Here is a 16,789-nt window from a genome sequence, read left to right on the forward strand (position 1 = left end):
TTGCTGCACTGTGCCGAGCAAAAGAAGGCCCAATACGATATTAGGAGATAATTCATGACTTTTGCCGCTTCAGTGTATATTCATTTTCACTTTAAAGTATTTGCTTGATGCTTGTAACATGTAGATTCAAACTGAGTAAGCGGCAAGCTTCTATCAGTAAGGACGGTTTGGTGAAAATACGATTTTCCTTCGAGTGGTTACTTTTTCCCACCTTCCCTTGGAAATAACAATTACCGAAACGCAGTGGTTAATTGGTACTGTAATATGAAGGTCGTAAATTAGAATGATGTATGGTATAAACAATACAGAAAGCGTGCGTTCCTGAGGGGGTCCGAGTCAGATGCTGACTGCCTAATTCCGGAGCGGGGACACATGAGGAGCCGTATGGGAGCTGTGTCGGCTTTGACGAAAACGTCAGCCGAGAACAGTGAGAGGAATTAGGGATGGCGGCTAGTGGCGAGTAGTTGGTCCCTGGACAGTTATCTGCGAATAGCGGTGGGCTACGTGTGGCCAGTCCGAATAGGATTGGTGGCTGGAGAAGGGGGGCGGGGGAGGGGGTCACGGCGGCCGGGTTGGCAGGCTGCGCGCCCACTCCGTCGTCTCCCCGTATAAAAGACGCCGCCGCCGTACGTCCGCCAACGACTCGTCGTAGACGCCCAGCAGTACACGACGGGCACCATGAAGACCCTTGTGATGCTGCTGCTGGCCTCCGTGGCCCTGCTGGGACTGGCTCCCGGCCTCAATTGTAGTGCAGGTTAGTTGACTTCCATCACCCCGGCTCTAACCCCATGTTGTCGGAAGTACGTACCAGAGGTACATATATAATATAACATATGGTGAACATCTACGTATAATATTTGCTGTTTATTCAAAACCCAATGTGGTTCCCTTCATCAACTTTTTACTGACTCATTTTTTTGTTTGATATGTCCTCTTACTATTTCACATCCTATTTTTTCTATAAAAAAAGTCTTCTCAGCGCTTCTGCTACACCTTTCAATCTCGACGATTTGTATTATATGTTATAACTTTTTACTTTACTTACAATCTTCTCTCTGCTTCTCCTTCCAGTTTCATAAAATTACCCCGATTTTCGTTTCAGTACGTCCTTTATACGACTCTTCTAGCAGTTCTTTCCAAGGACTATTTTCTCGCGATTTCCTTCCAGCAGCAGTTAGTTTATTACTACCTCGAACTAGATCACCTTCAAATTGTTCTATCTTCATTACTGATTTCCACAGAACATATGTCACCTACACCCAACTTTCTCCTCTGATTTATAGTTTGTGTTCTCTTTTTCTCTTTCTCTTTCTCTCTCTCTCTCTTTCTCTTTCACACACACACACACACACACACACACACACACACACACACACATGCACAGTATTCCATATTTCGAGAGGTACTAGTATGAATCAAAACAATAAACAAATGTCCAGTCAGCACTGGCTGTAAAATGCTTACCTTAGTGGCTGTGAGCACTTGTTCCGCAGAAGAGATGTGTTTCACTGTAGCAAACATGAAGAAGTACCCATAGCTCATAACGTATATATTTTAGAGATCATTTTTATAGCACATTTATTTCTTGTTTTGATCCATGCTACTATCTCTCAGAATATGGAATACTTATTTTTGACACCCTATATATATATATATATATATATATATGGTGGTGATCCATTAATAGTGACTGGTCCAAATATCTCACGAAATAAGCGTCAAACGAAAAAACTACAAAGAACGAAACTTGTCTAGCTTGAAGGGGGAAACCAGATGGCGCTCTGGTTGGCCGGCTAGATGGCGCTGCCATAGGTAAAACGGATATCAACTGCGTTTTTTTACACGAGAACCCCCATTTTTATGGCATATTCGTGTAGTACGTAAAGAAATATGAATGTTTTAGTTGGACCACTTTTTTCGCTTTGTGATAGATGGCGCTGCAATAGTCACAAACGTATAAGTACATGGTATCACGTAACATCCCGCCAGTGCGGACAGTATTTGCTTCGTGATACATTACCTGTGTTAAAATGGACCGTTTACCAATTGCGGGAAAGGTCGTTATCGTGTTATGTATGGCTATTGTGATCAAAATTCCCAACGGGCGTGTGCTATGTGTGCTGTTCGGTATCCTGGACGACATCATCCAAGTGTCCGGACCGTTCGCCGGATAGTTACATTATTTAAGGAAACAGCAAGTGTTCAGCCACATGTGAAACGTCAGCCACGACCTGCAACAAATGATGATGTCCAAGTAGGTGTTTTAGCTGCTGTCGCGGCTAATCCGCACATCAGTGGCAGACAAATTGCGCGAGAATCGGGAATCTCAAAAACGTCGGTGATGTGAATGCTACATCAACATCGATTGCACCCGTACCATATTTCTATGCACCAGGAATTGCATGGCGACGACTTTGAACGTCGTGTACAGTCTTGCCACTGGCAACTAGAGAAATTACGGGACGATGACAGATTTTTTGCACGCGTTCGAGAGTAGTTCACATATTCATCACCTTCAAGTCAGCATTTGATACCAGTAAAGGTTCTGCAACGTAGAAACTTTTCATTATCAGCACCAATTTGCTTCTAATCGCTCACTTGCATGTGCCAAACTGTACCGCCTTGCTTCCCAGAGAACAGCATTCTTCCATATCGTCAACTACTGCTCTTTTCCTAAACCAATACTCAGAATTTCACTCTTTTTGTTGATAACAATCGTCAAGAGTATTTCAAAATATTCGAAGCGTTTGGTGGATTGATAAGAAGAAAGGAACATATGGAGATCATTGACAAGAAGAAGTGTCTGGATGATAGGACATGTCTTAACACATCAGGAAATAATTTCCATACTGCGAGAGCGAGCTGTTGAGAGTGAAACTGTAGGGCACGGCAGAGGCCAAAATATATCCAACGAATAACTGAGGACATAGGGTGCAAGTGCGACTGTTAGATGGAGAGACTGGCACAAAAGAGGTTTTTGTAGTGGGCCGCATCATACCAATTAGAAGGCTGACGACTTTGGAATCATCAGTCTTCTGTGTGGACTGAACCAGCCGACCATGAATTTCTTTCCTATGGTAACCTCTTCACCTACAGTGGCATTTGCACCTTACGTCCTCAATTATTTGTTGGATATATTCCAATCTCCGTGTTCCTCTGCAGTTTTTACCGTCTACAATTACCTCTAATACCATGTAAATTATTTACTGGTGTCTTTGACGCATGTCCTATCATCCTGTCCCTTCATCTTGTCAGCGATTTCCATAAGGTCTTCTCTTCGCTGATTCTGAGAAGACCTCTTCATTTTTTACCTTATCAGTCCATCTAATTTTCAATATTCTTCTGTAGTATCACATCTCAAATGCTTAGATTTTCTCCTGTTCCGGTTTTCCCAGAGTCCATGTTTCACTACCACACAACGCTGTTTCTTCCTCTTAAAATTAAGGCCTATGGTTGATTCTAGTAGACTACTCTTGGCAATGAATGTCCATTTTCCCAGTGCTAGTCTGCTTTTGATGTCCTCCTTTACGGCCATCATGGGTTATTTTGCTGCCTAGGTAGCAAAATCCCTTAACTTAATCTGCTTTGTGACCACCAGTTTCCCCAATTCTCATTTCTTGTGCTTCTCATTACTTTCCTCTTTCTTCGGCTTACTCTCAGTCTATATTCTGTACTCATTACACTGCTTATTCCATTCAACAGATCTTTTAATTCTTCAGCTCCTCTGAGGATAGCGATGTCATCAGCGAACATTATCGCTGATATCCGTTCACCTCGAATTTTAATCCCCCTCTTGAACCTTTCTCTTATTTCCATCATTGCTTCGTCGATGTATAGTTGAACAGTAGGGCTGGTTCAACTGGCTCTGAGCACTATGGGACTCATCTGCTGAGGTCATTAGTCCCCTAGAACTTAGAACTAGTTAAACCTAACTAACCTAAGGACATCACAAACATCCATGCCCGAGGCAGGATTCGAACCTGCGACCGTAGCGGTCTTGCGGTTCCAGACTGCAGCGCCTTTAACCGAACAGTAGGGGTGAAAGAAGTCTTCCCTGCCTTACCCCGTTTTAGTCCGAGCATTTCTTTCTTTGTCTTCCAATCTGCTCGTTTCCTCTTGGTTGTTGTACATATAGTACGAGTACATTGCTCGACGTTCTCTTTAGCTGATGCCTATTTGTCTCAGAATTTCAAATATCCTGCAATACTTTACATTTTCGGACTCTTTTCCAGGTCGACGAATCCTATGGACGTGTCTTGATTTTCTTCAGTCTTGCTTCCATTGTCAAGCGCAATGTCAGAACTGCATCTCTGGTACCTTTATCTTTCCGGAAGCCACACTGATCGTCATGTAACAGATACTCTTTTATTCCCTTTCTTTTGTTTATTATTCTTATCTTCAAATTGGATGCACGAGCTGTTCATCTAACTGTGCGATATTTCTCGCAGTTGTCTACTCTTGCAGACATAGGAATTGAATGGGTGACATTTTTCCGAGAATCTGATGGAATGTCGTCAGGCTCATAGAATATACTCGCCAACTGGAGCATTTGTCTGGCTTCCGTTTCTCTCAATGAATTTAGAAATGCCGATGGAAAGTTATCTATTCCTTCTGCCATATTTAATCTCAGGTCTGCCAGAGATCTTTTACATTCTGATTCTAGTACGGGATCCCCTATCTCTTACATACCGACTCCAGTTTCTTTTTCTATCACGTCATAAGACAATCCCTCCTCTCGTGGAGACCCTCAATGTACTCTTTCCACCTATCTGCTCTCACCTCTGCATTTAACAGTGGAATTTCCATTTCGTTATTAACATTGCCACCCTTGCTATAAATTTCACCAAAAGTTGTTTTGACTTTTCTATAGGCTGAGTCAGTCCTTCTGACGGTCGTTTCTTTTTCGATTTCTTCACATTTTTCCTGTAGCCATTTCGCCTTGGGCTCCCTACACTTCCTATTTACTTCATTCCTGAACGATTTATATTGCCATATTCCTTTCTTTTCGTGAGCGCTTTTGTACTTCCTTCTTTCGTCGATCAAGTATTTCACTTGTTACCCCAGTATTTATCCTTCCAACATCTGTGATTGATCTTTTTAGAGGTGTCCACTACTTTTCAATTTAACTTCTTACTGCGGTATTCTTTATCGCAGTATCTACATCTTTAGCGCACTTCAAACCGTTCTCAATATTTCTAAGTACTTCAGTATCCCGCTTTCTTCCACTCTGAGTATTCCGTACGATTCTCTTTCATGTCAATCTCCTCATCATCATTAATAAATTGTGATTAGGGCCTATATCTGCTTCCGGGTATGCTTTACAATCCGGTAGCTGATTTCGGAATCTCTGCCTGACCATGATGTAATCCAGCTGGAAACTTCCCGTATCTCCAGGCCTTTATCCAAGTATACCTCCTCCTCTGATTTTGCAGCAGTGTATTTGCTATTACTAACTGTAATATATTGGAGAAATCGATTACTCTTTCTCATATCTCATTCCTACTACCAACCTCATGTTCTTCCGTAACTCTTTCTCCTATTTCTTACTCTACAATCGCATTCCAGTCTATCATAAGTATTAGATTTCATCTGATTTTTGCATACTCAGTTACTTGTTCAGTATCCTCATATACTTTTACTATCTCTTCATCTTCTGCTTGCGCTGTCGGCGTGTATACCTGAACTACTTTTGTCATCGTTGGTTTGCTGTCGAATCTAATCAGAACAATCCTATCACCGAACTGTTCACTCTTTGACCTACCTTTCTATTCATAACGAATCATACTCCAGTTATACCATTTGCTGATGGTGGTGATATTACTTTGTATGTGTCGAACAAGAAATCCTTATCTTCTTTGCATTTCACTTCACCGACCACCACTATATCAAGACTGAGCCTTGGCATTTCCCTTTTTAGATTTTTTAGCTTCCCTACCATTTTCCAAATTCTGATATGTCTTGCCCCGATTCATAGAACATTACCCCTTCCTAGGTTATTCCATATTTTTCTCATGGTTATCTAACCTTTAGCAATCTCCTCTCAGAGTTTCGAATGAGGAAGTGATCCGGAATCTTTTGTCAGTGGGAAGATCATCACATCTTTTCAATTACAGGCCACATGTCATGTGGATACACTTTATGGATCTTTAATTCAGTGGTTTCATTGCCTTCTGCGTCCTCATGCAGTTGATTATTGCTAAGTCTTCCCCTTTAGGGGCAGTTTCCCACCGTAAGAACAAGAAAATGCCCTGATCCGCTCTCCGCTCCTCTGCTCTCTTTGACGAAGCTCTTGGTAGAACAACGGTGACTTCTTATGCCGGGTAGTCTTCGGTGGCCATTGCTGATGATTTTTATTAGAAATTTAAGCAGTGGTTCGGTTCGAACCCGGGACCTAGAACACTTTAATTACCAGTCAAAGACACTACCTCTAGACCGCCGGTTCACCTGACTAATGACTTCCTCCCTTTCGTCTCTGCGTTATTAATCGTTATGGACTAGTGAACTAGGCGTAGCGTCTTTGACTAGTAATGGAAACATCCTGGATCTCGAGTTCAAACCCAGCTACTGTTTAAAATTTGAATAACGATTATCAGAAATGACAGCCTAAGACTCGCGGTACTGCGTTGTCAAAGAGTGCGAAGATCGGACAGAGCTTCATGACAACCTCTAGCTATTGGGACGGCAAACTGCTCCTAAAAGGCGGAACAATCAGCAGTGATTAACGGCGTGAGGATGCAGAAGGCAAAGTAAACCATTCCATTAAAGACATACACTTTGTATCCACAGGACGTGTCTGTTGTAACTGGGAAAGTGTCGTAGTGATATCTCCATTCATGAAGGACTCCAGATTAGCCCACTATTGCGATCTCCGGAAAGGCAATGCCAAGGGGGCGGATTGAATACTCAATGAAACTATAATATTCTATGAGCCGAAGTGTGGAAAGCCATAAGTTCGAATGTTAAAGGAATGTTAGAAACACACGAGTAGGATTCGTTATGAATAGGAATGAAGTACAGAGAATGAGGTACTGTGAACAGTTCAGTGACAGGGTTGTTCTCATCAGATTCGGCAACAAAGCAACTTCGACAATAATAGTTCAGATAGTATGTAAAGGAGAGATGAAAATCAAACGTTCGTGGGGGTTGGAGTGAGGCTGTAGCGGAAGAGTAGATGAAAGAGTTGCGGGAGAACGTGGGATTGGTACAGTTGGTGGATTGCCGTCAAAAGTTCAGTGATAGAGTTGTTCTCCTTATAATCGACAGCAAACTAACATCAACAAAATAGTTCAGGTATACATGTCGAATTTTCGTGAAGAAGGTTAAGAGATTGAGAAAGAGTGTGATCATACCGAGCGGGTAATTCAGTACTTAATAGGAGACGATACTCTGTCGATCATGGTGAATTGGAATGCGGTAGTAGGTGAAGGAATATAAGCCAGCTATGGGAGAATTTGGGCTTATTAGTAGGAAGAGAGGCGGAAAAAAGTAATTGACTTCTACAACAAATTTTAACTAGTACTGGCGGAAACTCTGTTAAAAAATCACAGAAGGATGAGGTATACTTGGAAAAGGCCCAGAGACACAGGAACATCTCAGCTGCATTATATCATGGTCAGACTGAGACTTGGGAATTGGACTGTAAGGTGCATTATTGTAAATTAAAAACTCTGATATGACATGCGTGCAAATTACCAATGTGATCTCATGGATGCAAAAGATGTAGTAAATTCAAAGAGGATATTGCTTAATCAAACAGCACAAGTTTATAAGTTCTAGGGATTGATATGCAGATCAAACAGATTAATTAAAGAGTTAAAACACTGAGTGTTTAAAGTTGTTACAATGCTTTTTATAGAAATACAAATCTCAGGGCCAATTTGACTTGGCAGTATGACGTGGCATGGTTCAGTGGTTCAAATGGCTCTGAGCACTATTGGACTTAACATGTGAGGTCATCAGTCCCCTAGAACCTAGAACTACTTAAACCTAACTAACCTAAGGACATCACACACATCCATGCCCGAGGCAGGATTCGAACCTGCGACCGTAGCAGTTCCGCGGTTCCGGACAGACAGCAGCGCCTAGAACCGCACGACCACCGCGGCCGGCGAAAGGACATCGCTCGACTAGAGTGGCCAGTATGTTCTCCAGACGTGAACCCTAACGACGTGCATGTAATAGATTGAAAAGGGCTGTTTATGGACGGCGTGACCCACCAACCGCTCTGAGGGATCTACACCGAATCGCCGTTGAGGAGTGGGACAGGTTGTACCAACAGTGCCATGATGAACTTGTGGATAGTATGCCACGATGAATTCAGGCACGCATCAATGCAAGAGGACGTGCTACTGGATATTAGAGGTACCATTGTGTACAGCAATCTAGACCACCACCTCTGAAGGTCTGGCTGTATGGTGGTACAACATGCAGTGTGTGTTTTTCATTGAGCAATAAAAAGGACGGAAATGACGTTTATATTGATCTCTATTCTAATTTTATTTATTGTTCCGTGGGACCACATTAAGGAGAAGTCTCCATGGTCATGGAACGAGTCAATACATGAAATTACAACGCGACTGTAGAAACAGATGAAATATAAGAAACATATTCAGTTGTAGATTGTAGAAACAGATAAAATGAAATATAAGAAACATATTCACGCGACACGTCGTTAGTTTAAATAAAGAAAATCAAGAATGTAACACTGGAATTTGCTTAATGTTTTAGCTCTTCCAGGAGCTCCTCGACAAAGGAGTGAGCCATGAGGAAACTCTTCAGTTTAGACTTAAAAGCTTTTGTGCTACTGCTAAGATTTTTGAGTTCTTGTGGTAGCTTATTGAAAATGGATGCAGCAGAATACTGCACTCCTTTCTGCACAAGAGTCAAGGAAGTGCATTCCACATGCAGATTTGATTTCTGCCTAGTATTAACTGAGTGAAAGCTGATAACTCTTGGGAATAAGCTAATATTGCTAACAACAAACGACATTAAAGAAAATATATACTGTGAGGGCAATGTCAAAATTCCCAGACTATTGAATAGGGGTCGACAAGAGGTTTTCGAACTTACACCACACATAGCTCGAACAGCCCGTTTTTGAGCCAAAAATACCCTTTTTGAATCAGAAGAATTACCCCAAAAAATAATACCATATGACATAAGCGTATTAAAATATGCGAAGTAGACTACTTTTCGTGTTGAAATGTCACTTATTTCAGATACTGTTCTAATGGTAAATAAAGCGGCATTTAGTTTCTGAACAAGATCCTGAACATGGGCTTTCCACAACAGCTTACTATCTATCCGTAGGCCTAGGAACTTGAACTGTTCCGTCTCGCTTATTACATGCCCATTCTGTCTGATTAAAATATCAGTTCTTGTTGACTTGTGAGTTAGAAACTGTAAAAACTGAGTCTTACTGTGATTTAGCATCAAATTATTTTCCACAAGCCACGAACTTATTTCATGAACTACATTATTTGATAATGTTTCAATATTACACACAAGATCCTTCACTACCAAGCTGGTGTCATCAGCAAACAGAAATATTTTTGAATCACCTGTAATACTAGAAGGCATATCATTTATATAAATAAGAAACAGCAGTGGCCCCAGCACCGATCCTTGGGGAACGCCCCACTTAACAGTGCCCCATTGGGACTGAACATCATTGCCACTCTCAATACAGCTTTCGGATCTCTCGGACCCATTTTGATGCAAAACTTTTTTGATGTGTGTACTTAGGCTACAGCTTGCGATAAGCGGGAAATCCGAGTTCGAGTCCCAGTCCGACACAAATTTTCATTTTCATTCCATTAAACAGCTGATGGTTGTCCATAGTCGCAACCGCGAATGCATTTCATAATCTTATTTGCGTCTGCACAGGTGATTTACGTTCATCATCTATGCGAGTGGTGGTCCCCGCCATTTTTGTGTTTCTCCGCGTTTCTACGTTAGCAACCTCTCCATCACACGCTTTTCTGACCTCGGCCAGAGAGCCAGTAACGTCCGTGCGTATATTTACAATCTCGGACCCCAATCCGCATCTAATTTCTGACCATCAATCTTTTGACTGCGAAGTTTTAGCTCGGCTTCTAGTCTCGAAAATTGTTTCGTTCTTCTCCATAGCGGTGTTTAACTGAGCTGTGATGGTTGCTCACGTTGTGAGAATGCGATCCAGTGGATTATGACTTTTCATACTCCCCACGGAGGTGCCTTGTCTTTCATCACACACTTCCGAACGTTATTCACTTGACTGGTCCGTTTCCAATGGGCTCTGACTTCCCGTGCGCCCCTCAGACATGTCCTGTGTTTCCTCACTCAAACCCGAACTTTCCTCAACTGACCTGCCGGTTTCCATATCTGTCAATCTCCTCGAACTCAGTTTCATGGGAAACGTGACCACAAACCAAATGTACTATGCAGAACGAGCTGCCACAAATAGAACAATTCTATGACAAGTCTGCTAGCTGCAAATGGAGCAATGGTAACAAGAAAAAGAATATTGGCAGTAACGAACTACACATTCTAAATTTGCTTCAGAAAATACAGAGGACTCTGCGAGAGCAAACACACCATCCGTGCGCCTGACACCACTCATAATGAGGTTAGCATATTCCGTACAGTTATGGGACGTTTATTCTGCCTGACCCGTGTCTGAAACTTTAAAAGTTCTCGTACTAATAGTAAGGTGAAAATTAAATCAAATCGTAACTCAGTGTTGTGCACCAAAATGTAAATTAAAATCTCTTATATGATATGTAGGCAAATTACCAATGAGATCACGCCACGCTGGGAGCGAAAAGTGCAATAAGTTCAAACATCATACTGTAAAATCAAAAAGTAAAAGGTTATGGGTTCTATGGGTTTGATATTCAGATTAAACAGATTAATTAAAAGTATGTTTTGGGGGGTGTCAGGATACTTTTGATCACATAGTGTATTTCTACAGCGTACCTGCGAATTACAGCCTGCAAATCCGTTGGTGTGACCCGTGTTGCAAGGATACTGGCTGTGGCATCATAGATCCCTTCTCACTCGAGAACAGACACTTTTTCTTTGTACATTGCAGTACCTGTGTTATTTCGAATTACGATACGATGTTCCTCTGGACATATATGCATGTTCAAAGGAACAGGCACTGCGGCGAAACGTACGAAATGTATGTTTATGGATGTTTACATTTATTACAACACCTTTTATACAAATACAAATCTCTGGGCTGATGTGAGTGGGCGTGGTCACGACTCAGATATTAAGATATAGAAGAGGAAGGGCGGGGAATGAATCATTTCATTATTCTTCACATTGAAAAAAAAAAGGGTCTCTGAGCACTATCGGACTTAACATCTGAGGTCATCAGTCCCATAGAACTTAGAACTACTTAAACCTAACTAACCTAAGGACATCACACACATCCATGCCCGAGGCAGGATTCGAACCTGTGACCCGAGCGGTAGTGCGGTTCCAGACTGAAGCGCCTAGAACCGCTCGGCCACACCGGCCGGCTCTTCATAGTCATTTTGGTGGTGGTGTGGGTGGCAGACACTAGGTTGGTACTGCGCTCATCTTGTAGCTGGATGGCGGCGGGTTGGTAGTTGGCATCTGCGTTTCCATTTTAACTTGCTGTGGTGGTTCTGATGCAGTGTTGGGTGAAAGATGTCAGGCAAGAAAATTGTAATGTCCAGTCGAGTGCTTAATTTTCAGGCACTGGACCGTCAGGAAACGTCCATTTACCGTATAACGTAAAAATAATAAGTCACCAAGTGGCGATGAACGTTCAGATAGAAGTAAGCATCAGAATCAAACTCTGCAGACTAATGGACAATGTGCTGACGAGCCTCCATGTCTTTTTGCTCTAACGGTCTCTCTCGACCCTCCTCAGCTCACAGACTCTCAGCGTTGTCATTGGCGGGTTCGAATTTCCAGTGCCAACCAAAGACTCCTTGCCGCTTTGTGTCCACGCCTCCCAATGCAGGGTGGATATTTCTGATCCTGTGTGAACTGGTGTGCTACTCGGAAACTGGTTTTTTTTTTCATATTTTCTCTGTCGAGGCCGTTCTCAGTGATGGTCCCATTCAACCCATCCCATTGTTATAGACGGAGAGATGGTCTGGGTTTTCGGCGGGTCGGGGTTTAATTTCTCGTGTCTATTCGTCGTTGTCACTGTGCATGCTGCAAATTAAAATTCACCTACCTCAGAACGGCGTCTGCTCAATGTCCATTCACTCGGCAACGTAGATACTCACAAGATGATGTAAAAGCAACGTTGATAAAAAACACCACCTCTTAACTACAGCCATTCAGGTCGCGCAACCCTAGTTATGAACGAAAGTTCTGTAGAAATACTGTCATCAAATTTTATCGGGCAGTAAGAAAATGGCTTGGGTTGTGATAAATAATGTCCGAAATTTCCACACAATAATTTTTATTTTGTCCTTGATAACCAAATAAATTCAATCCACGTTTAAACTACTGGCTGTTTCCTTCCAGATCACGATTCATACACACATTTCACAAGCACAGAAGCCAGAAATCTGTCAAACCCGATCCAAATCAAAAAACTTTTTCACAGTCATTAATATCACCACTAACATTTGTTATTACATTCGGTCCTTTTTGTGGATTTCTAAAAAAGAAACTGCTCGCCAGAAATGCTCAGTAGTTGAATACTGAAACATATCACGCGGATTCTATGAAGTCCAATATTTCACGCGCGAATATCTGTCCAACAGATTTAGTCAAAACCTCTGAAATTTCACCAAGCAGTTCTTAACAACAACTGCTATCGACTTAGTTCACCAATAAGTCAGGCACTAAGTAATTCTTCATCTTACACATTATTTTTGCTGGCACTAGCAACACGACCGTCCGCATTCAAAGCTAGCGAGCGACTCCCTTCTTCCAGCCTCACTCCCAGTATAACAATCAGGTAACGAGCGGGAACCGTCTCAGTTCTGATTGGCTGATCATACTGACTGGCAATCAGAATACTGACTCGTGATCATACTCGCACCAAAACTGGCCTGCACCAATCCTTATACACAGATGCACCTGCGTCAATCTGACATATAAATATTAACGTAATGTTTAATAAACGAAAACGAAAAGACCATAATTCTGGAAATATTCTTTAGATACAGATTTTACTCCAGGTGACTTTCTGGCTGCTCTGTTACAATAGCAATCACACCTAGGCATACCTCATCAGCAAAATGGGTAAATCCCCTAGGATCATTTTCCCACGACAGAATTGCGTAACTCTTCCCGTTACTTAGGACGGTATATAATCCTGTATTGAAATTTGACGAATGGCCCACATACACACTCTCATTTACTCACAGGCTCACATAACACATAATAAAATAAATACTGATTTTATTAGTTCTTTCTGAAGTTATTCTAGATTTCATACTACGAAAATTGTAAGGTATTTGAAATTTTTTAAATTAAATTTCAGTTAAATAATCCTATCCCCTGATACTTCAGGTGAGTATTTCAGTTGAGAACCAAAACCAAGTCATAAATGTTTCCAGGTGAATTTCCTTTCTTAAGTGTAGTTTTTCTAACTTGAAACTAAATTTTTCTATCTCCGAAAATATTCCCGCTAGAACGCTGAAATTTTCGCACCACCTTTCTATTAATAACAAAGTACAGTATACAAATTTTGAAAGCGATTGCGCAAAAACTACTATCCTTTATTTAGATTCTTACAGGTGGTGATTGTACGCGTTCAGTAAGAGACATTGAATAACTTTCCCATGGCAGGCAGTGACAGATGCACGTGTGTCTCCCGGGTAGGCCGCTAGATGTCAATCCCCGAAGTTACATACAGCAAGCTATCTTAAAACAAGCATTCGCTCGAAACAACTTGCGACGCTACAGGTTGCAAAGTTATTTATTTCAGTAACGCTTTTCACCCTTTTGGAGGCTATTCGATTGCGTAAAAGTAACTGAGTATAAAACCCATCTGTCACAGAGTCATACAGAACGAGAGGTGGACGTTAATCACATCAACCAACCTCCACCATAGCAGAGGCAATGCTTACAAAATTATAAACGCGGTATCAACTGTGCATGATATAACAAGTCCGCTTAGCTTCCACATAGATATGAAAGCCATTCTAGGAAATATATATTAGCTGTACACAACCTAAGGTACCCTAACTTATCGAGACACGCGAATAGTTTTCTCGGGTCGATTGTACCTAACATGGACAACTTGTTCACGTTGGAAGAAATCAATTACGAAGTCCTAATGTTAAATGTCGTGGCTAGTACCCCTATCAGTTCCAAATTATTGCATCTGCGGCTGCAACCGTCAGTTTTCGTTTCATGGTAATCTCAAAAATAAAAAAGCGATTATTAAAAAATTGTTGCATTACATAAAGAATACTTTTCATTTTCGTTGTGATGAATGATATTGCTTATAATGTAACTACTGTGCATGAATAAACTGACCACAACGTAACACATTTTACAGCTGACAACGACTTCCTGATCAGGCAGAAAAAACTTCTGCAGCTTTTATGGCACGTTGGACAACCTGCACTGCTCCCTGAAATGAACGAGATATCCAGTTCCTTTGAACCTGAAGAATACGTTGCACACTTCACGGTACGTGAACCAGCGAAATCAGTGTTTAGCTGTGGCAGGTTCTGTGTTACTAAGAATATCGCATGTCGCAGGACCGCCGGCCAGGGTGGCCGAGCGGTTCTAGGCGCTACAGTCTGGAACCGTGCGACCGCTACGGTCGCAGGTTCGAATCCTGCCTCGGGCATGGATGTGTGTGACGTCCTTAGGTTAGTTAGGTTTAAGTAGTTCTAAGTTCTAGGGGACTGATGACCTCAGCAGTTAAGTCCCATAGTGCTCAGAAGCAATTTTTTTTTTTTTTCAGGACGCAGAAACTGTCAACAAATTCGTTAAGTACTATACACACGGCTACGTAAAGAAGCGCGGCGAAGAACTGCCGGTGCACTACAAGTACGACGAGCTCCAGGTCAAGGCACTCGTCAACTTCATACACTGCGCCAAGGACTTCGATGCCTTCTATAAGGTGAGTACCGGTGTTCATTTCGAATACGACTCAACAACAGAACTTTCTGATTCCTTCTGTCCATCCACAGGCAGCTGCGTGGGCCAGGGAACACGTGAACGAGGATCTGTTCTTGTACGCAATCAACGTTGTCAAGCTACACCGCGATGATCTTTTCCAACTCGCAATGCCGCCCTATTACGAGCTCTACCCCCAGCTCTTCGTTAGTGACGACGTCATCAGTGAGGCTTGGAAAGCTACCCTACGAGGTAAGAGCGACAATCTTCACCATACTTTGTTTAGAGTGCAAGCTAATTCCGCGTTTTATCAATCATGTGCTATAGTGAAACTTCCTAGCAAATTCAAATTGTGTGCCGGACCGAGACTCGAACTCAGGACGTTTGCCTTTCGCAGGAGAGTGCTCTACCAACTGAGCTGTCTAAGCACGACTCTCGAATAGTCCTCACAGCTTTACTTCCACCAGTACCTCGTCTCATACCTTCCAAACTTTACAGAAATTCTCCTGTGAAACTTGATGGACTACCAATCATAGAAGAGAGGATATTGGGGAGACATGGATTAGTCACAGTCTGGGGGACGTTTCAAAAATGAAATTTTCACGCTTGCAGCGAAGTGTGTTCTAGTACAAAACTTCATGGCAGATTAAAACTCTGTGCGAGACGGAGACTCGAACTCGGAACCTTTAACTTTCGCGACCTTGTACTTAAGCCACTGAGCTACCCAAACACGACTGAGAAGCCCTCCTCGCAAACATACTTCTGCTGATACCTCGTCCTCTACCTTCCAAAGTTCACAGAAATCTCCTACGAAACTTGCTGGATTAGCGCTTCTGGAAGAAACGCTACTGTGGAGACATGCTTGAGCCACAACCTAGAGGATGTTTCCAGAATGAAATTTTCACCGTGCATACGAAACTTCCTGGCAGATTAAACCTGTGTGCCAGACAGAGACTCGAACTCGGGACCTCTGCCTTTCGAGGGCAAGTGCTTTACCGACTGAGCTACACGGCTCACGATCCGCCCTCACAGCTTCTGAAGGCAGGAGACGAGGTAATGGTGGAAGAAAAGCTGTGAGAAGTAGTCGTGAGTTGTGGGTGGGCAACTCAGATGGTGAAACGCTTGTCTACGAAAGGCAAAGGTCCCGACTTCGAGTCTCGGTGTGGCACACAATTTTAGTCTTCCAGGAAGTTGCATACCAACGTAAACTCCCCGGAACAATGAAAATTTCTTTCATGTGCTGTAGTGTTATCAGGAAATCTAGAGTAGATATCAGATTTAGATGAAGAGCTGTGTTTGGCGGTCAGTGGCTTGATGGGCAATTTCAAGACACTCACCGTCATACACACTTGGTGCAGGGACATTCTTCCACCATCATCTTTCCTATCTTCTGACTTTATTCGTCCTAAAAATATGGTTATGGTTCATAATTCGGTTTTCCGAAATTTTGTTGATTTCATTATCTTTTAGCTATCCATCTTGAATGCAAGAATCTTGATTATTTTAGAATATTTTTTTCGAATTTATAGTACTCGTATGTCTTAAAGTTATAATGTGTCATAACCTCTTCCCTGTCTCCATAAATTCCTATCTTCTAAGAATAAATCGCTATTTTTAAGATAAATATTTAAATCTGCAATATTATTAATCCCAAATAAGAAATAACGAATTCCACGCATGCGAAATTTCGTATTGTGAAAGTACGACCCATAACAAGGTGGCAAGGTCATTTGTAAAT

At 42.1% G+C, this 16,789-nt stretch overlaps 1 protein-coding gene across 1 annotated transcript in view; it reads left to right on the top strand.

Annotated features, from left to right (window-relative positions):
- Window positions 1-678: 678 nt before the first annotated feature.
- LOC124775947 (hexamerin-like) overlaps window positions 679-16,789 on the top strand; it is a 37,160-nt gene continuing 21,049 nt past the window's right edge. The window contains exons 1-4 of the mRNA XM_047250791.1: window positions 679-754; window positions 14,483-14,616; window positions 14,897-15,055; window positions 15,126-15,303. Coding sequence (XP_047106747.1) covers window positions 679-754; window positions 14,483-14,616; window positions 14,897-15,055; window positions 15,126-15,303 — 547 coding nt within the window. The remainder of the gene's footprint in view (window positions 755-14,482; window positions 14,617-14,896; window positions 15,056-15,125; window positions 15,304-16,789) is intronic.

This window comes from Schistocerca piceifrons, chromosome 2 (assembly GCF_021461385.2).
Source record: "Schistocerca piceifrons isolate TAMUIC-IGC-003096 chromosome 2, iqSchPice1.1, whole genome shotgun sequence".
Classification (NCBI taxonomy): Eukaryota; Metazoa; Arthropoda; class Insecta; order Orthoptera; family Acrididae; genus Schistocerca; species Schistocerca piceifrons.